General features: G+C 39.4%; 1 protein-coding gene across 4 annotated transcripts in view; it reads left to right on the top strand.

The window, feature by feature from the left end:
• STK38 (serine/threonine kinase 38) overlaps nt 1-18690 on the top strand; it is a 45778-nt gene extending 27088 nt beyond the window's left edge. For 3 of the 4 annotated variants that reach the window (XM_044674327.1, XM_044674326.1, XM_044674323.1), the window contains 8 exons: nt 1594-1748; nt 5031-5133; nt 8058-8119; nt 11164-11281; nt 12860-12983; nt 14207-14302; nt 15705-15799; nt 16568-18690. In XM_044674327.1, the coding sequence (XP_044530262.1) occupies nt 1594-1748; nt 5031-5133; nt 8058-8119; nt 11164-11281; nt 12860-12983; nt 14207-14302; nt 15705-15799; nt 16568-16698 (884 nt within the window). In that variant the 3' untranslated portion in view covers nt 16699-18690. Of the gene's footprint in view, nt 1-1593; nt 1749-5030; nt 5134-8057; nt 8120-11163; nt 11282-12859; nt 12984-14206; nt 14303-15704; nt 15822-16567 lie in introns of all 4 variants that reach the window. The other variant, XM_044674324.1, reaches the window with a different exon arrangement.
• The last annotated feature ends 1451 nt before the right edge of the window (nt 18691-20141 follow it).

The following is a 20141-nucleotide window of genomic DNA, read 5'->3' as shown; positions in this document are numbered from 1 at the left end:
ACAGTTGCTGAAGTACACCCAGAGGTGTTTGATGGAATGTGTCACTTACCAAATGGGCAGCTCACAGTGGTGAGTGTGGGAGGAGGGTGTTAGATTTTTTCAAGATCTGGACAGAAAAAAAAGGAAGGACTTGGATCATTTAATGATTATTTTTAATCTGCTTTGCTCTAAAAATAATTTTCCTCTCCTTCTAAATTGAGTGATATAAAATGTAGATAACAGCATGACACTGAATTCAAATCCAAGGTCTTTTTTCCCCCTTGATCATTGCCTCTTTTGCTATAATAATCACATATGAATTCTGTATTGTGTATTTCATCTCTTACTCTTAGCTTTAAATGTACTTCTGCGCATATTTTCCTAATTTTTGCTTTATTCTAACTCCTGATTTTGAGTCAGAGTTTTCTTTTTGCCTTTTTGTGTGTGAAAAAGAAAGAAATAACAAAACTTTGGCTTCACAGAAACTTAAAGGAAGTTACCTTTTGACTGGTAAAAATTTGAAAATTGTTTTCAAAATATCATAGCCAATGTAACCTTCTGCACCTTTAACATGCCTTTTTATGAAACTGAAAACCAGATGAATCTAATAAGTGTTAAATGTGTGCTTATGGAGCCATTTTTTAAAGAAAAATCCCAAAATGCCGTTGATTATTATCATTCATTTTTAATTTTGTCAACTAACATTTATGTGAGTACCAACTCTTGTGTTTTGGTTTTTTTTTTTTTGGTTTGGTGTCCCAATTCAGTATTGTGAACAAAATTTAGAATAGCCTTAGAAATGTAAGAATGTTCCCATGTTTGCCTGATATTTTAGAAGCTCTTCAACAGCTCTTTAACATGTGTACAACTTTTGTGGAAGTGCTTTTTAATGCTGAGTGTGTGCACACACATATATGTGTGCATATGTGTGTATGTGTGTGTCTCTAAACAGGAATAAAATTGTGGTCTTAGAGTAGACTGAGAATAAAAGAGAACAGATACTCTATTCTGGACCTCATTCAAGATCCCAAACAAGATATCTGACCAAAAAAATGTAATATCTCATGAGTTACAAGAAATTCTTTTAGTACTCTAAAATGGAATCCTACCCCTATGAACAAAATTAGTCAACTTGATTACAAAGCCTATTTGCATTGTGGGGTGTTTTCTTTTTTTTCTTTAAATCTTAAGCTAAGAGTACAAATAAATTTTGGAGTGCAGAAAAGACCAGTTATTCTAGATGTATGACTGTAGAACAGACTAGCAAAGAGTTCATCTTCACATAGCCATTTGTGATTAACCCATCATGTTGCCTACATTCTGTATTCAGTCCCCACAACAACCCTCTGAAGTGGGTAGGGTTTCATTGCTCCCATTTTGCAGATGAGGAAACCAATCGATGTTCAGAGAGAGAAGTGCCTTGCTCAGACTCACAGAGCTAGTATGAAGCTGAGCCAAGATTTGACCCCTGATCACCTGGCCCCAAGCCCAGGGCTCCTCTCATTATACCACCCTCTTCTAGAAGTAACAGGAGAAAAAGTTAGATGACCAAGGACTTATTCACTTTTTTATTTTTTTTGTGTGTGTGTGTGGTTGCTTTGTGTCTTGTTTCAGGAGACATGATGACCTTATTGATGAAAAAAGATACTTTAACTGAAGAGGAGACTCAGTTCTACATAGCAGAAACGGTATTAGCAATAGACTCAATTCATCAACTTGGATTTATCCATAGAGACATCAAACCAGATAACCTCCTCTTGGATAGCAAGGTATCAAAGAATCATGCCAATTAACTATGCTTTAACAATAATACTGGTTATAGTAATTAAGATTACTTGAAGATAACTTTTTAACTCTTTCCACTCTTTTTTTTTTAAATCCTTGGTTCTAAGACAGAAGAGTGGTACGGACTAGGCATTGAAGGTTAAGTGCCTTGCTTCTTAGAAAGTGTATGGGGTCAGATTTGAGCCCAGGATCTCTTGTTTCAAGGTCTAGCTCTCTATCCACTGAGCCACCTAGCTTCCCCCTCTCCATTCTTAAAAGGGTATGTTTGTACATTTTACATAGGTTGAAGGACATTGGTTTTTTGGGGGAGAGGGGTTAGCTTTATTTTCTGTCTTAGAATCAATACTAAATATTGATTCCAAGGCAGAAGAAAGAACAATAAGGACTGGACAACTGGGGTTAAATGACCTGCCTAGAATCACACAGCCAGGAAATGTCCAAAGGTCAGATTTGAACCCAGGACCACTTATCTCTAGGCCTGGCTCTCTATCCACTGAGCCAGCCTAGTTGCACCTTGAATATATTTTTTGTTGTTGTGTTTTTAAAACTCTTATCTTATGCTTTGAATTGATGTCTCATATAGGTCCAAAAGCAGAAGAGTGATATGAGCTAGGCAATTGGGATTAGGTGACTTTCTCAAGGTGACACAGCTAGGAAGTGTCTCTGATCAGATATGAACCCAAGACCTCCCAACTCTAGGCCCGGCTCTCAGTTTACTGAGTCACCCAGCTACTCCCTTAAACTTGGCCATTCCCGATTTTGGCAAATTACTTTATGAGAGTTCCAAATGATATCATATCCTCATTAAGTATTATTAACTCTTCAGTAACATCTCATCTATCCAGAATCACAATTAAGATGAGAAGTAAATCTTAAAGGCCTCCGGGCTTCTAGAATAGATGTCTCAAAGTCCATGCGTAAAAATCCATGTACTTTCTCAACTCATAGCAAAGCCTTCAGGCATTTGCTCACATCCTATTTGGTCTTAAGCCATATACGGTTCCCAGAGGCTTAGTTATCTGGACTCCAACACCCACGGCAGTTGTAAAGAAGCAAATTCAAAAAGGAGAAAGGCTGGATATAGAAACATGAATATAATAGTGAAAAGTGACAACTAAAAGTCTGACAACGATAAGAGAGAAAAACCATGAAAAGCAGATCCAAGACCTTACAAAGAGCGGTCTGGGGCCGTTTAGGGTAGGGACAAATGTCAACAGCTCCTGAGGGTATGGGAAAATTATATTTTGGTGTAATATTCCTAATGTTGACCAAAAGTCATCAAAAAAAGATTTAAATTAGGTTCATTATACTCTATTAAGATGGCATAAGTGAAGCTCATGATCAAAAGTTTTGGTTAAGGTAACATTTTAGTTCTTATTTGGCCTGGAAAATTTGGCTATCAAAAATAACTCATTTTCTGAAGGTTCCAGAGATCCATGATTTTATTATAATGGTGTTTATTATTGTCCTGACACATTGGAAAGTATAGAGAATAGGCAGGATAATATAATATCAGTTTGTTGACATAGGCTCGTGATTAGGTTGTTTATCTGAAAGCATAATTTTATTATGTGGGAAAATTGTGTGGTCTTCTTTTAAATCGACTATAGGCTTCTACAGTTAACAGAATTTACATTTGATTGTTTAAAAGTAATTTTTTGAGCAAAATGGTTTTCTTTCTGACACCATGGAAATACTATGCTATTCTGTTTCTAGTTATGCCTTTAAACTGGCTGGATGTCTGGGAAAGTCACTTTTGCTTTTCTGGGCCTCAGTTTTCTCATCTATTAAGTGGCCTTTAAGATCCATTCCAGCTTTGACATTCTTTGATTCTGTAAAATCCATTTTTAACTGAATGAATGTTAATGTGTTTTTACCTAGCCTTTCCCTTGGCCTACTTTAAACCCAGCCACCATACTGAGTTGGGCCCAAGGTGCTCTTGAGTTAGACTCTGTTGTCTAGAACAGACAGGTTGAAAGCGAGACAGCTGGGGCTAAAAATAATGGAGGGATTAGATGGGGAGAAGACTATTAAGTGTGTAAGTCTCATCTTTATCTTGAACACAGTGGTTTGAACATCCACTGAAAGCCTGGACTTTTAATACTCACTACAGAATTAAGTTGTAGGGTTAGATAATATAATAAAATCAGAATATGGTAAAGTTCTGCATTCCAATAACTAATTTACTAGTTTAACTAGGGAGATTTAAACTTTCCTTTGGAATTTTACATGTACTTGCAATTATAGGCTTCCCTGCAGTTCAAGGTTTAAAAAGTGGTTTTACTTATTTGTTTTTTTAACCCCTTACCTTCTAGTATTGATTCCAAGGCAGAAGAGATGTAAGGGCTAGGCAGTGGAGGTTAAGCGACATGCCCAGGGTCACACAGCTAGGAAATGCCTGAGGTCAGATTTTAACATAGGACCTCTCATCTTTAAACCTGGCTCTCAATCCAGTGAACCATCCAGCTGCCCCCTGAAAAGTGTGTTCTGAAGGACTGATTTAGGGGTCTTCTCTTTGCCTTCATGGCTTGGCTTTTAAAGGACTATTACTTTTTTCATCCCAGAAAGCAGTAAAGTATGTATAATTCCTATTACTTTGACTTTTATAAATTGAATTCTCTTCCCTGATCTGTAGAACAAGCTAATTAACCAGTCTTAAGAAAGAGATTTTAGAATTCCACATTTAAAATTTTTTGCTTACATGTAATTGGGGGTGGGGAGAATGGAAAAAGGAAACAAAAATCCAGATTAAAAACTTGGTCCAGAAATGACCTGTTTTATCTACTTCACCACATGAGAACATATAAAGGCTTTTTTTTTTGTGCAAGTGTGTAACTTACCCTAGATGTTGTTCATGGCCCCTTGATTAACCAGGTAAGCTTTTCCAGCTCTGTTCCCTAGGAAGTTAATTTTGTTTGAATACTAGGAAATCTTGAAGAAGATACAGAATTCTTTAGAAGTTAGATTAGTTTTTTTAAATCACCACACATGATGGGAGTGGGGAGGGAGAGGAGCAGCTAGGTAGCTCAGTGGATTGAAATATAACGTCAGACAGTTCAAAAGGGAACAAGTCACTTAACCCTATTTGCTTAGCTCTTCTGTCTTGGAAACAAAACACAGTACTGATACTAAGACAGAAGGTAAGGGTTAAAAAAAAAACCACCACACATTCACTCTGGAGATATTGTGGGCATCATGGGTATAGGTCATTTTCTGCTGCTCATTCTTATTTCTGGTCTTCATTTGCCTTGTTGTTTACTCCCTAGGGCCATGTGAAGCTTTCTGACTTTGGCCTCTGCACAGGACTAAAGAAAGCTCATAGGACAGAATTTTATAGGAACTTGAATCACAGTCTCCCCAGTGACTTCAGTAAGTTTCTAAGACCTTGGAAAAGTTGTTCCTTGGGAGTTAAAATAAGTTGGATAAGGTGAAAAGGTCAAATTTGTTGTGTCTGTGTATATTCATGATAATGAAAATTTTTTCAGGTTTAGCCTTTGGAATTTATTGCAGTTTGGAACCTGGAAACCAGTTTGACATAGATGACATGTGAGACAGCTGAGCATGGGGTTATAAAATCTCTTTTCTGATACTCCCTGTTGCACCTTGACCAAGTAACTCTGTCCCTAGGCTACAATGTCTTCATCTGCAAAGTGAGGAGATTGGACCAGTTGGCCTGAGGCCCTTTCTAACCTTAACACTATAATCTGTAAATGTACAAAACAGGTAGATCCTTGAGAAATATCTTGGCCTAGGCACCTTTCAGATTACTGGTGACGACTGTGGGTGAAAACAACAACACTATAGGAAAAATCAGGTGACCAACTCTCAGTATCACCATAGATCTTTCAGCCTAAACGGTAAATATTTTAACTTGATCAAGTAAAGTCAACAAGCATTTATTAAGCACCTGTCGTGTGCCAGACATTCTGCTTAGTGCTGAAGAAGCAAATACAAAAGGAGAAAGCCCGATACCTATAAACACAAAGATAATAGTGAAAAGTGACAACTAAAAATCTGACAACAATAGAGAGAAAAACCAGGAAAAGCAGATCCAAGAACTCACAAAGGCCAAAAATAAGCCCTCCTTTAATGGTGCTTAGAGGGTAATGGGAGAGATAGTATGCCATTAGCTTTTATTAAAGTACTTTTACTCCAAAATCATATATCACTCCACTGTGAGTGATACTTTATAATATTTTCATTCATACTTTATAATAAAATTTCATACATTTAAAAAATAAGGCTGGTACAGTGGCTCTGAGTCTTTTTTTAAAAATGTGACTATTTCAGATAAAATGTCTGAGTTATGAATAGTTACTAATAAGTAAAAGGCATGTTAACTTTTTTTTTTTTTAAACCTTTACCTTCCATCTTAGAATCAATACTAGGTATTGGTTCCAAGACAGAAGAGTGGTAAGGGCTAGGCAATGGGGTCAAGTGACTTGCCCAGGGTCACATAGCTAGGAAGTGTCTGAGGTCAGATTTGAACCTAAGACCGCTTGTCTCTGGGCCTGGCTCTCAATCCACTGAGCCACCCAGCTGCCCCCAAGTTAACTTTTAAAGATTGTTTTTGCCACTGTAGTCTTATTCCCATACTTCTCACAATATAGACAGGTCCCTTGGTTTCTCCAGGCCCTTAGTAGTAGAGTGCAGATGGTAGTGGATTAAGCAAGCTCCTGATTTAGATCTAGTGATGTGCCAGAATCTGTACTAAGCACTTCATAATTAACATTCTTCCCTTAACAACTCTAGGAGAAAGGTACTGTTATTATCTTCATTTTACAGATAAGGAAATTGAAGCAAAACATAGGTTAAGTGACTCGCCCGGGGTCATGGAGCTAATATGGATAAATATTTTTGGATGGATGTTAAAAGGAAAAAAGTTTTAACTCCTGCATCCAGAAGTTTTGATCATTTTTCTTACTATTCTTTGTCTTTTCTTTTCTCCGATCTTTTGCTCATTAAACATTTATTAAATACTTTCTATATTTATTAAACACTTTCTGTGTGCGGAGTACTGGGCTGACTAAGGGATTCAAAACTTGGTAACTCAAACCCTGCCCTAATGAATTTTACAGTCTAGACCAGTGATGGTGAACCTTTTGGAAATGGAGTGCCAGGCCTTGCCCCCAGAGCAAGTGCTGCCCCACCCCTTCCCCTTTTTACCCTACACAGGGGAGGGAGGAAGCTCTCCCATTGGACTGCTGGGCTAAGGGGTGGGGAAAGTGAGGAATGCCCTCAGAGAGTGTAGAGAGGGGAAGGAGAGTGGCCCGAGCACCCTGCTCCCCTGCACCTCTGCTACCTGTGAGCCCTGTCCCATTGGGCTGCTGGGCAGAGAGGCAGGGGATGTGAAAAAATGTCATCAGGTGTGGTGGAGAGAGGGAGGAGAACAGCTCCATATGAGTCCCCCTGCCTTTCTAGTAAGGGTGGTGGGGAGGGGCCCACATGCCCACAGAGAGCCTTCTATGTGCTATCCTTGGCACCCGTGCCATTAGTTCACCAACACTAGCCTAGACTTTTGAAGATACATTTAATATATCTTTAATTTTCAAGCCCTTAGTTTGGGTTTGTTTGTTTTTTTAAACCACTTTGACCAGGTTTTCCTTCTCCATAAATGAAACCGTGAAAATTTTCAAGGGAGAAAAAAATTACTTAAAATTGTATATTTGTTTAGCATTTCTGCTATATATAGCTAGCCATGTAACTCATGGCCACATGAACTAGTGTGCAATAATTAGTGCTCATGAAATGAAGTTATTAAATATTATATATTTAGGAACTTTGATGGTATTGATATTTGATTATCTATTGACCTATTATAAGTTGTTTTTTTCCCCAATAATTTACCTTTTTAAAACATGTCCTTCCCCTCCTACCCTTCTTGCCTGAGGAGCATAGAAGGCAAATTCAGGAAGAGGCTAGTCAACTGCTTGTTCAGGATTTTGTAGAAAGAATTCTTACTTCTGGGAGGGGCTTGGCCTAGGTAACCCCTAAGAAATAGTGCATGGCAAATAAAGTTTCTTTATTTCTTTCCATACTCTGACATTCTATATATATATCTGAGTTATTGCAAATTCTGAATTAGAGGATTTGCATTTCAGAGAATCTAAATTTTACAACCTGTCCCCTCCTCTCCCCCCCCACCCAAAAAAAAAAAGATTAGGATTTACTTAGAGATAAGTCAGGGTAGCAAAGTGTGCTACTAGTCAGAGTACTCCTTGAAGAATCTGAAAACTAAGAGTAAAACAGAGCTGTCTGAATCTTCATTTATGCTTGTTTTCTCCTTCCTCTAGCTTTCCAGAACATGAATTCCAAAAGGAAAGCAGAAACCTGGAAAAGAAATAGACGCCAGCTAGTAAGTAATCATTAGGAACTGTGGTTTGATGAATGCAAAACAAGCACTGGGAATTCCTTACTTGAGCCTATGTTCAAAATGAAAAACATAAACAAGTTGAAGAAGGATTTTGATAAATAATTTGTAGTTGGTAGATGTTTAGAATTTTGAGGTTTGTTATTGGCTGCCCTCTTCACAGCACCAGGCTGGTTGAGGGCTGGGAATCCATATTCTCACTTTAGTCATCATGGTGGTAGAAAAGGCAGTAGTATTTACTTTCACTAAGCTTAAATTACCTCCAAAGTAAAAATGTGGCTTAAAGTTAAATCTGGTCTTCAAAAGCAAAGCTTTATAAGTGCTGCTTGCATTTTAAGAAACTCAGTAGCTACCTGGAGAGGGAAGAACTGAAATTAATTTCTGACTTCTCTGGACATTAAGGTATTTGTTTTGTGGGGATTTAAGCTGGGTATAGTACCTATTCTCCTTTCTCTAGTGAACGCCAGACCTTCTTTAAATAGCTAAACTCTTTTTAACTGGCTAAAAATCTGTAACTCAGCCATGGGTTTAAGGAGGATAAATATCAGAGACAGATTCTTCTAAGAGGCCTTTATTTCTCACCATAGAGTTTGCAACCTAAATAGTTCTTGCCATGAAGGCTGACTAGAAGTTTATTTTATATCTAACAGGTTGAGGGAGCCCCCCCATAAAATCTTTTCTTTAAAAAATAATTTTTGTTTTTCAACCACCTTCATTTCCAAATATGACTCTCTCTTCCCAGATTCTTGTAACAAACAATAAAGAGAGAGAGCAGAGAAAAGATAGTTCAGTAAAATTAACTAGCATATAACTGAATCTGTGTATGTTATGTTCTATACCCAATGGCTTCCCTTCCTCCCAGTCTCTCTGCTAAGTTTAAAAATGTGTTCCTTCTGTAAGTTCCCTGAAAGTAGGGGCAGTGGGATAATTCAGCTTTCTATTCCCAGCCTTTATACATTGTAAGTACTTGTTAAGTGAATAATACTTAATTAAAATTAAGTATTTAATTTTAAAAATTTAAATTAAAAATTTTAATTTAAAAATTAAAATAAGTACAATACCTTAAATTAGCCTCTGAAATCCTTGTGGTATAGTTTGGAAACCGCTTCTAGCTCACCTGGGAAGATTTTGCAGTTTCCCTATTGTAGTATTGGATAACCCTTAATAGTCAGAAAAAAGTCTTTTTTTATGTGATCCAAATCCCTCATACTGTGATTTAGGGCCATTGTTTTTTATTCCCATCTCAGTTGAAATGGAGAATAGATGGGCAAAATCCTCATTACATACTGTCCTAGAGGAGAAGCCATGCCACCTCTTAGTCTTAGTGTCTCCATGACAGATAGCTGTGTCCTTTGATCCTGTTAGCCTGTAAGCCAGGTGTGGACTTTAAGCTAATTATGACAAGAACTAGACTAGTTTTAGCAGTGTAATTTCCTCTGACCTACTGCCATTTCCCGCAACCGTCTCAAGTTTTATCACGGGCGTGTGTGTGTTCAAATAGTAGGTTGCCACTGGAAATGTGAGCATCTCAGGTTGTGCTTGTGACCAGTTGGAAGTAGACAAATCCTTGCCTCTATACTTTCTGATGTATATATTTCAGAGATAAGAATGATGATGAAAGCTTCCTCAAGGTGACTCCAAAGGTCAGATACATAGAAGTGTCCGTTGTTCTAAGTGAAGGTATTTCTGTAAAATGTGTACAAGTGGTCAGGCAGAGAAACTCTTTTGCTTAATATAATCGGAAGCCTTTATGTGAAATAGCATGCAGTCTAGCATACAACGTCTAGTTTAGATTGAATTAGGACTTATTAGATATCCTGAGTACCAAGATCAAGAGTTAAGAGGTAAACTTATCTCAATTGTGAATGTCAAGGTGAGGCAGATCTGTACACGAGAAAATTTCAGATATGTTCTGAGGAAAAGGATTTGGTCATTGATTGAGAGGGAAGATTTCAAAGTTAGAAACAAAGCCTAAAGAAAAATGAACTCTAGTGGCGAGGGCTAGGCAGTGGGGGTTAAGTGACTTGCCCAGGGTCACACAACTTAGAAGTATCTTGAGGACACATTTGAACCCAGGACCTTCTCTCTCCAGGCCTGGCTTTCTGTCCACTGAGCCAACTAGTTGCCCCTCTTACTTCTTACTAATACTTTGCTCTCAGGTGGCTTACTGCTTGTGATTTAGAAACATCCCTTTCATATGGACATAATACTTTAAAACAGCGATTGCTAAGTAAGTACATGAGGACCTTTAATTTTATTTTTAAATGAAGCTTTTGGACTTAAACATTATTAGGCTAAACATATAAAGTCTATAAGCCTTTAATTTCCTTAAATACCACGAAAACTCAAAATACCATAAGATGTAAAGCTGGAAGGGGCCTCCAAGGCCATCTAGTCCAACCTCATCCTTTTAAGGCAAAGAAACTCAAATCCAGGGAAGGCAAGTAAATTGCCCAAACTCACACAGATACCAGTAAGTGGGCTTTGAATCCAGATTCTCCCAACTCTAACATCTAGCTAGATGGCCCAGTGAATAGCATTGGGCCTGGAGTCAGGAACACCTGAATTCAAATATGGCCTCAGACATTTACTAGCTGGGTGACTCTGGGCAAATCACTTAATCCTATATGCCTCAGTTTCCTCATCTATAAAATGAGCTGAAGAAGGAAATGGCAAAACACTCCATTTTCTCTGCCAAGAAAACCCCAAAAGGGGTCACAGAGTCAGATACAACTAAAAATGACTGAACAGCAACCTCCAATCCCAGAGCCAGATTTCTTTCTATTGTACTATGTCCTTTCACCTTCACCAAGAGTTCTTTGGATTTAATAAATTACCAGGTTTTAACCATATTTGAGAATACTTTTATTGTAGTAACAATCCTGTATTAATGATATTTTTTAAAAAACTGTTTTGGCAAATAAAAAACTTGAGATGAAGACATGTGAGACCCTGTGTCTAGCTTAGGATGACAATGGTGGATATGTTTACTCTCTGCATTTTCCTCTGACATTTGGTAAATATTTCAGGCCTTCTCCACAGTGGGCACTCCAGATTACATTGCTCCTGAAGTCTTTATGCAAACTGGATACAATAAGCTCTGTGATTGGTGGTCTCTTGGGGTTATCATGTATGAAATGCTCATTGGTAAGTTGCATGCTATCTGAGGACCTGATTCTTTCTAACCAAAGAAGATCCTGCCGTGACCATAGAATCAGTTATCTTTTGGGGAGAGCTTAGGAGCCCCGTTTGCAGGCATCCTGCATGAACAGTATTTCCTTTGATCCTAGTAAAGACTTTTACTAATTTCTCAAATTGAGATTTAAATCTAGGAGTAGTCAGTTCATGTTCATGGGTTTTTGTTGTTTTTTTTTTTTACCCTTACCTTCTGTCTTAGAATCAATACTGTATATCAGTTCCAAGGCAAAAGAGCAGCAAAGGGCTAGGGAATTGGGGTTAAGTGATATACCCAGGGTCTCACGGCTAGAAAGTATCTGAGGCCAGGTTTGAACCCAGGACCTGCCATCTCTGAGTGTGGCTTTATCCACTGAGCCACTTTACTACCCCTTGCTTATTTGATTATTATTATCTTATTGGTTGCTTTTGGTCTTCACATTATTTCTGAATCTCTTTTTTCAATCATTTCATCTTCTCAGTCAATGAAAATTTTGGAACATTCAATTTCTACAGAGGAATATATTAGATATTCTTCTACTTATCCCTTCTCTTCATTGATTTTTGCATTCACTTGCCCACCCTGTTTCACTTCTAAAACTACCACATGTGTATATCTACCCTCACAGTTTTAATTGTCTATTTTGGGGTGCAAACATCTATGCAGTTGTCTGAGTCTAGACTGGGTATGTCCACAAATTTAATAGGTTCTGGACGAAGGTGGAGGTTTATAGATGCAGTCTTTTGAATGAGGGCAGTATCTTTCTGTGAATAGTTAGGTGGCTGGGTGAGGGTGTATATGCATGAGGTGGACATGAAGGAGTAATAGGCAGTGGATGAGGCATGCTTGTGTGCATGTCCTTGTCAGTGTCTTCAGACTAAGAAAAGTAGACCAGTCTTAAACTGTGGCTGTCTTCTTCCCAGTTCTGCTCAAGTTCTTTGATTCTATTTCCATCGAAGAATGGCCCCATCTGGAGTGTTGTCTTAGTACCGTTTCATTTCTGCTTTAGTAGTTTTGGTTCCTCTGCTTTGAACTAATTACTTCCCTCTTTCTTCTCTCACCCTAAGCCTTTGTCTGGCATCTCTCTACCAGCATCAAAGACAGAAGAGTGCTGTTAAGTTCAGGAACTCTCAGAAAATGAAATGGTAGCCCAGACTTTTTCAGCCTCAATAGGAACTCTCTCTGCTGTGGCAAGATACATCGGTGAAATATTAAGTTTAGTTAGAGATTGTGATTTTTAGCAGCTAAGGAAAATAATTATAATTTGTCAGTTTGGAAAAATACCCAAACTGCATGACCTTCATAATCTTTTTTTTTTTTTTTTTTGTAAACCCTTACCTTCCATCTTAGAATCAAGATTGTATTTGGTTCCAAGGCAGAAGAGCAGTAAGAGCTAGGCAATGGGGGTTAAGTGAGTTGCCAAAGGTCACACAAATAGAAGGTGTCTGAGGCCAGATTTAAACTCAGGACTTCTAATCTCTAGGCCTAGCTCTCAACCCCCTGAGATACCTCGCTGCCCCCCGACCCTCATAGTCTTTCTCTTGTTCCAGGTTACCCTCCTTTCTGTTCTGAGACTCCTCAAGAAACCTACAAGAAAGTGATGAATTGGAAAGAAACGCTGACTTTTCCTCCAGAAGTTCCAATCTCTGAGAAAGCTAAGGATCTCATTTTAAGGTATACATTAGAAAGAACTCTGCTGAACCTTTGGTGCTAAGTGATCAAATTGCAAGTTTAACATTTAACCCTTTCTTTTAAAGAAGAAATTTTTTTTTTTAAAAATCTCTTTCTAATAAGAAGGACAGCATGGTATAGTGGCTAGAGACTTATTTCCTGAGTCAGGAAGATCTTGGTTTAAGTCCTCCCTCTGACATGTACTGGTTTTGTGACCCTGGGCAAGTCACTTAACCCAGCAACTCTCTTAAGACTAAAAGTTTCAGGGCAGAGGCTGATCTGCTTTGGCAGAGGAAGTTAGTTCATTGGGAGTTCCTTATATTAATTAAACAGGTTTATTCCAAGCTTTTACATAAGTATTTGTATATATGTATAGGTGTACAGTAGGACCTTGTTTTATGCAACCAGTATGTTCCAAGACCCTTCACATAAATTGAAAATCACACATAGGGGTCAGCTGGGTAGCTCAGTGGTTTGAGAACCAGGCTTAGAGGCGGGAGGTCCTAGGTTCAAATCTGTCCTCAGACACTTCCTAGCTGTGTGACCCTGGGTAAGTCACTTAACCCCCATTGCCTACCCTTACCACTCTTCTGCCTTATTGGCTCCAAGATGGAAGGTAAGGGTTTAAAAAAAAATCACACATAATAGTGAACCTTATTGTTTCGTGAGTATTTTTTATACAAACATACCTAGGCACTTTATGACTTTTCCTTAGGCTTCTCAGAGCCACCAGCATCACTACTCTTATACTTTGGGGCCATAATTAATCACTAAATAGCTTTAATGAAACAAAGAGAAACACCTCTCTGACACAGACACAACTTATTACAAGTGAGAACTCTAGTCAAAGCCTGATGCAGGAGCTAATGTTTGGTGCAAAATCATGTAATGACTCACACTGATGCTTCTAGTGAGAATGAATGTGATTGTGTGAACTGCTATGAGACTATACTCCACTTGGGAAAATGGCACAGGTTTAGTTCATAATTAAAGTTTTTTTATTTTAAGTATTTTTCTTGATTGCCAATCACATAGACTTGAATCCATGTGTATTGTTTGCTAAAACTTGGTCCTACTTTGTCTATAAATGCACACAAACACACATATAACCATACATGTTTACCCATACATGTATAAGCAAACATGTATGTATATACACACATGTATACATGCATACATATATATGAGGGAAAGGGAGATTGTTTATGGACCTTTTTCTTTTCTAGATTCTGTTGTGAATGGGAACATCGAATTGGAGCCCCTGGAGTTGAAGAAATTAAGAGTAATCCTTTTTTTGAAGGAGTTGACTGGGAACATATCAGGTAATACTGTTGAAAACCGTTTTCAGTGTGCCTTTTTAGAAAGTTTATTCTTATTTGGAAACCTAACTTGCACCGTTGCCAAGTTTGGTACATGAAGAGATCATCTGGAAAATCCCATGTTTACAATCCTGCAAAGATTGGAAGCTGCTAGGCATTCCTTATGTCTACATCCTATACAATTATGCTTAAGGAAAAACTGTTAGTAGACTTTGGTTTCTTATAGTAAAAGATCAGACTCCGAAGATCGTTGTTTTTTCTTAGAGCACTTCCTTAGTCACTGTTTTGCCTCACACATAGTGTTCAACAAATGTTGGGCTTATTCAAAATTTGGAGGAGAAAAATTGTTTTGGAAATTGAGATCTACCAGTAGGACCAAGTGATGCAAAAGAAGTCAGTGTTGGGCCTATGGCATATCTGGGCAAAAGGGACAAAAAGCAGTGGGAGAGAGAAAAGAGGAAATAAAAGATATCTGTGGTCATAGGGGGAGGATAGAGTGCTGTGCACAGTAACTTGAGATGCCCAGGCCCTCCATGGCTATTCAGCATTGAACAAACTTGGTGTTGAAAAGGGCATTGGGTATCAGGCTTGCTCCAGCCCCCTTGTCAGTCCTCCAGGCCAAGTCCTGGTATCTCAGCTGTCAGTAGTTCTTTAAAAAAAATTTTTTTTAAATAAACCCTTACCTTTCATCTTGGAGTCAATACTGTGTATTGGCTCCAAGGCAGAAGAGTGGTAAGGGCTAGGCAATGGGGGTTAAGTGACTTACCCAGGGTCACACAGCTAGGAAGTGTCTGAGGTCAGATTTGAACCTAGGACCTCTGCCTCTAAGCCTATCTCTCAATCCACTGAGCAACCCATCTGTCCCCCCTGTCAGTAGTTCTTGATGATTCAGGGCTAGCTTTACCAGGTCTGTGGTTTTCTTTTTCCTTCCTGTGACCTTCTTTTTAGATATCTCACACCTAGAAGGTAGGCAAGAAGAGAGGCAAGGTGAACCACAGACTTACCTATTATATCCTTTCCTAGCTGCCTTAGATAAAGGGAGAGGAGATTGAAATGTCTAGTGTTTTTTTTTTTTTACTTCCTTTACCCTCTCTTGCCCTGCCCTGCCCACAACCAGGAAAGATTAAGGATTATCCATATGTTTGTTTTACTTAGGTGGAGTTCATTCCCTACCCTGCCTTGATTAGCCTGTGAAGGCCTAGTAGAAAAAGATAAAGAATGCCACCTGTCAGCATCTGCCTTTCTTGTGGCCTAGACTAAAGCATTAGCTAGAGAAAATAATTGTTCTTGCCCAGTCATAAGCAAACCCAATGGTACCTTTATCAAAGGAATGAAGCTCAATCTGATCAAAATCACCCTGCAATGACTGCTTTTAGGAAATTTTGGTGTGTCTGTTCTTTGGCAGGGAGAGACCAGCTGCAATATCGATTGAGATAAGAAGCATTGATGACACCTCAAACTTTGATGAATTTCCTGAATCTGATATTCTTAAACCCACAGGTAACAACACTCTTGACTTCCTGTTTAGTTTCTTTTTTCCAACAGTTACCATAGCTTTCCCCCAGGTTTGAAATAGTGATAACTACACCATAAGGGTGCACAGCAGAGCTAAAGCACTTTTAATCCTTCCCAAGTATTATTTCCTATAGCATAAAGCTGCATCAAGAGGGATGTTGAAGGAGGAAGGTGTGGTCTAAGTCAGTATGCAATCATGGCAATCTTTCTGTACAATTTAGCCAGCCCCTATTTCTATTTGAATTTGATCCCACTGATCTAATCAAAAAAGAATATAGGATCTGAAAAGTGGGGCTAGGGTTTGAAGATTGGCTGTGTTATCTGTAAGAGCTTGGGGCCTCTTTTCTTATCTGGAAAATGAAAGATTTAAGACATGATTTCAAAGGTCCTTTCAAGCTCTAAATCCTATTATTTTTATGACAGGAAGTTAATAAAACTCCCATATCCATACTTCTCAGTCAGCCTCTTTACGACTACCTTCAAGGCCTAGTTTGTTTGCTCAAAAAATTAATTGGAATGCCAGAAACTAAAAGCAAAAGCTACTGATTTTTATCTTCCTTTGAACCATTTTTAGGAGAATATTCATTCTTATTAAGAGTTTAAATGAGGGCCAAATTTGTCAGTGTCTTTAGGGGCAATGAGAGAAGCTTTCCCTGTAAGAAACTGAAGTAAATTCTTGAGGATTCAACATTGTGCATTATGCAGAGTATCCAGGCAGGGTCTGAGTCAGCCCCAGTGTTTCTTTTGTTACAGTGGCTACAAGTAACCACCCAGAGACGGACTACAAGAACAAAGATTGGGTCTTCATCAACTACACTTACAAACGCTTTGAGGGCCTGACGGCACGAGGAGCAATACCTTCCTATATGAAAACAGGAAAATAGCCAGCAGTGCAGTGGGGTCGTTTGGGGGAACATGGTTCTGTGCACAGCCCTGGGGTCTTCTTTTCTCACACCCCTGTAAGGGCTATGAGTTTCTGAGAATTTTTACAGAACCTGCTCTGTCCTGATGAACACTGAACCTTCTGAAATGTGATAGGTGGGTTTTCTTCTTCTGTGGCATCTGAAGACCCCAACCAAACATTTCAACCGCATCAGCTATAGACAACTGTCTTGCTTCTGCAGAAGCAGGATGGGCCAGTTTCACACGTACTCAAAAGTTCTTTAGAATGAAGAAAATGCTGTCAGCCAACATGACTGAGCCTGTAGTTCATTCTTGTCCAATCCCAGCCAAGTCCTGTGTTCTTGTGATGTGTCTTTGCCAGCCCTCCCAGCCATCCTTCCATCATGGCTGAATAGCCCTACATTTCCCAGGAAATCAAGCAATAACAGAAGTCTTCTTTGGGTGGCCTCCTTCCAAGTGGAGGATGTGGGTCTGGCTTCTCTGTTGTGTGGAGTGATGGTAATATTTTTCCAGGCCTCCTTAGCTGTCCCTCCCCAATTGCCACCTTTGATGCTTTTTTCTCAGTTCTCTTCATGGCCTCCATTTGTGATGATGCACTTTACTTATGGTACTAGGAGAAAGACACACTCAGGCCTTGATGATTTATTCTACCATCTGGCCCCCAAACTAAAATATTCATACTCCATTCCTGAGTCGTCAATAAGGGGGTCCCAGCTGGGTCCACCAGGTGACCCATAAAGCCATTATGCATTGCCAAGGAGTCCTAGATCATGGGGGGGGGGGGAAGCCCCAACTTCCTCTTCACTGCTGTGTGTGAAAACCCTCAGGCAGGGAGGCAGGCAGGCTACTGGCTTATTTGCCATGCTGCCACTAGGAACCCACTTTCCCTGCCCAGCTGCAAGACTTCAGATTTGCAAGAGCCACCCTGGGACTCAGCAAAGGGATACGGTATTGGCCACTGCCCTCTCTCAGCTGCCCTGCTTGTGCTGACTCCTTTAGACCTTCTGGAAACACGTTAAGGAAGCAGCCTTTTGGAATGGTGCAGAGATACCTTTGTCCTTGTTTGTAGCTGTTTCCTCCCTCCTTCCTCTGTATCTCTCCTTTCCCAACTTTAGGTAGTCTTTTCACTTTGGTACCATGATTGAAAATTATTTTTCTTTTCAGATGCCTTTCTAGGAGACCTTTCCTCCCTCAAAAAGGGTCTCGCATGGATTGGATGGAATGTGTCTAGGATGCTGGGTAATGTCTAGAAGCACATTCATCCATATCTGCTATGGGGTACTCTCCAGGAGAGACCCCGAAATTAGCACAAAGTGCCTTCTCTTTTACAGCTGCCACCTCTAGAGGAATCTTACTTGGTCAGAAAAATGTGGAGGCTCCATATTAATACATTATTTTTTTTACACTTTTGATAATTCTTAAAGCATTATTTTGCACCTGTTTGGTAAATTTGCCTGTGCAAGAGGGTCATGGCTGAGCTACAGCTGGGAGGCTCATTCTGTCAATCTTCAAGCTGTTTAGATCAGTTTTAAAAGGAAAGCGTGTCAATATAGCCATTCTACAAAAGGAATATCCCTGCTCTGTTTTGGGAGCAGGATATAATAATGATAGCATATGAAACTGCTCCAGGTTTAAAAGGAAAAAAAGAAATATTTAGGAAAGACTCAACTCCAGATGGAGAAAACATGTTTGGCACTAGGCTTCTTAGTTGCTCAGTAATAGCTCGTTTAGCAGAAAGGGATTCAAAGGGATTTTAACATGTAAATTTGTAGTCCTTTGTATTATAAAGTAGTCACTGTCATGTCTTGGATCCATCTTGTTTTGCAGAATGGTAAATGAAGAGAGAAACACAGGGTGTGCTTCCTGTGTGCTGAACAGTAAGGGAAGGGGGGGCGGGTTGTGATTTGTTTAGGGAGAAGACATCCACATTTTAACCATTCAAAACTTCTGAATAAACTGTGTGGTAATTGTAATGTGACTCTGTGATGTGTATTTTTTTTTTAACTCTTACCTTCCATTGTAGAGTCAATACTATGCATTGGTTTCAAAGCAGAAGATTAGTAAGGCCTTCGCAATGGTGGTTAAGTGACTTGCTCAGGGGTCCCACAGGCAGGAAGTATCTGATGTCAAATTTGAACCCAGGACCTTCTGTCTCCAAGCCTGGTTCTTTATCCATTGAGCCACCTAGCTGTCTCCTTTGATGTGATTTTTAAGTAGATTTGGACTACTACCTAAGGAAACTATGAGTCCTTGATGCTTTCTTTAACCTCTTGCCCCTATGTCGTCATGGTCTGGGCAACCATTCATTCTCACTCATTCAAGAAACAATTTTTGTGCCCCTCCCTAGTGCTTCCTTTAAGAGGTGGGCTTGTTCCCCCGAAGACTGACATGCGGTTTACTAGTCTGTGCATTCTATCAGTGGCCACAGTAGGACCAGTGTGAAGACTGCCGTCAGCCACCATCCCCTCCCCATTCTCATATTTACCACATAGCCACACTTCTAGCTTTGAAATCTGCTTGGTTGAAGTAGCTTACACAAGAGAATTCTCTGGTCCACTAGAGAAATCCATGTGTCAGTTTGCATGACTGATATTTCTGAGCCCTGAGGCATGTCCGGCTCCCACTGCGATATGGAGAACAAGAGAGTGCAGAGGAAAAAGGAAATAAAGAGCAAAGAGGAGAAGCGGTCTTGCCTCCTGAACCAAAGGTTCTGTCTGAAACTTGTGGACCCCTTCTCAGAAGAATGTTTTGTTACCTCCATTCATAAACTGAAGGAAATGCTAAATTTCAGGGAAAATAAATTTGTAATTTGTTTCCCATCCAAGTTCACAGACCTCCCACCCCCACATCTATCCTTCGGCCTTTTGGGAAAGGGAGTCTGTGGATCCTGAGTTTAAGAATCCATACTCTTTCTTTTTTTAAAATACTTACCTTCCATCTTAGTATCAATACTAAGTATTGGCTCCAAGGCAGAAGAGTGGTAAGGGCTAGGCAATGGGGGTCAAGTGACTTGCCCAGGGTCACACAACTAGGAAGTCTTTCCCGCCACATTTGAAACCAGGACCTCTAGACCTGGCTCAATCTACAGAGCCATCCAGCTGCCCCCTAAGAATCCATACTCTTGATAAACTTTTTTTCTTTTCCTTTTAACCATTACTTTCTTAGTAACAACTCTTTTAAGACAGAAAGACAAGGGCTAGGCAAATGGGGTTAAGTGACTTCCCCAGGTTCACATAGCTAGGAAGTGTGAGGTCAGATTTGAACTCATGTCCTCTCAACTCTAGGCCACATAACTGCCCTGCTCTTGATAAAGCTTTTTTTTTTTTAATGATATATTTGGGAGTTTTGGTTTTGTATGAGTCTTCTCTTATAACAATGACCAATATGAAAATAAGTTTTTTACATGTGTAACCCAGATCAAATT

Source organism: Gracilinanus agilis, chromosome 4 (assembly GCF_016433145.1).
Source record: "Gracilinanus agilis isolate LMUSP501 chromosome 4, AgileGrace, whole genome shotgun sequence".
NCBI classification, from domain to species: Eukaryota; Metazoa; Chordata; class Mammalia; order Didelphimorphia; family Didelphidae; genus Gracilinanus; species Gracilinanus agilis.
Note: the sequence above shows the minus strand (reverse complement) of the source record. Positions and strands in the feature narration are given on the sequence as shown.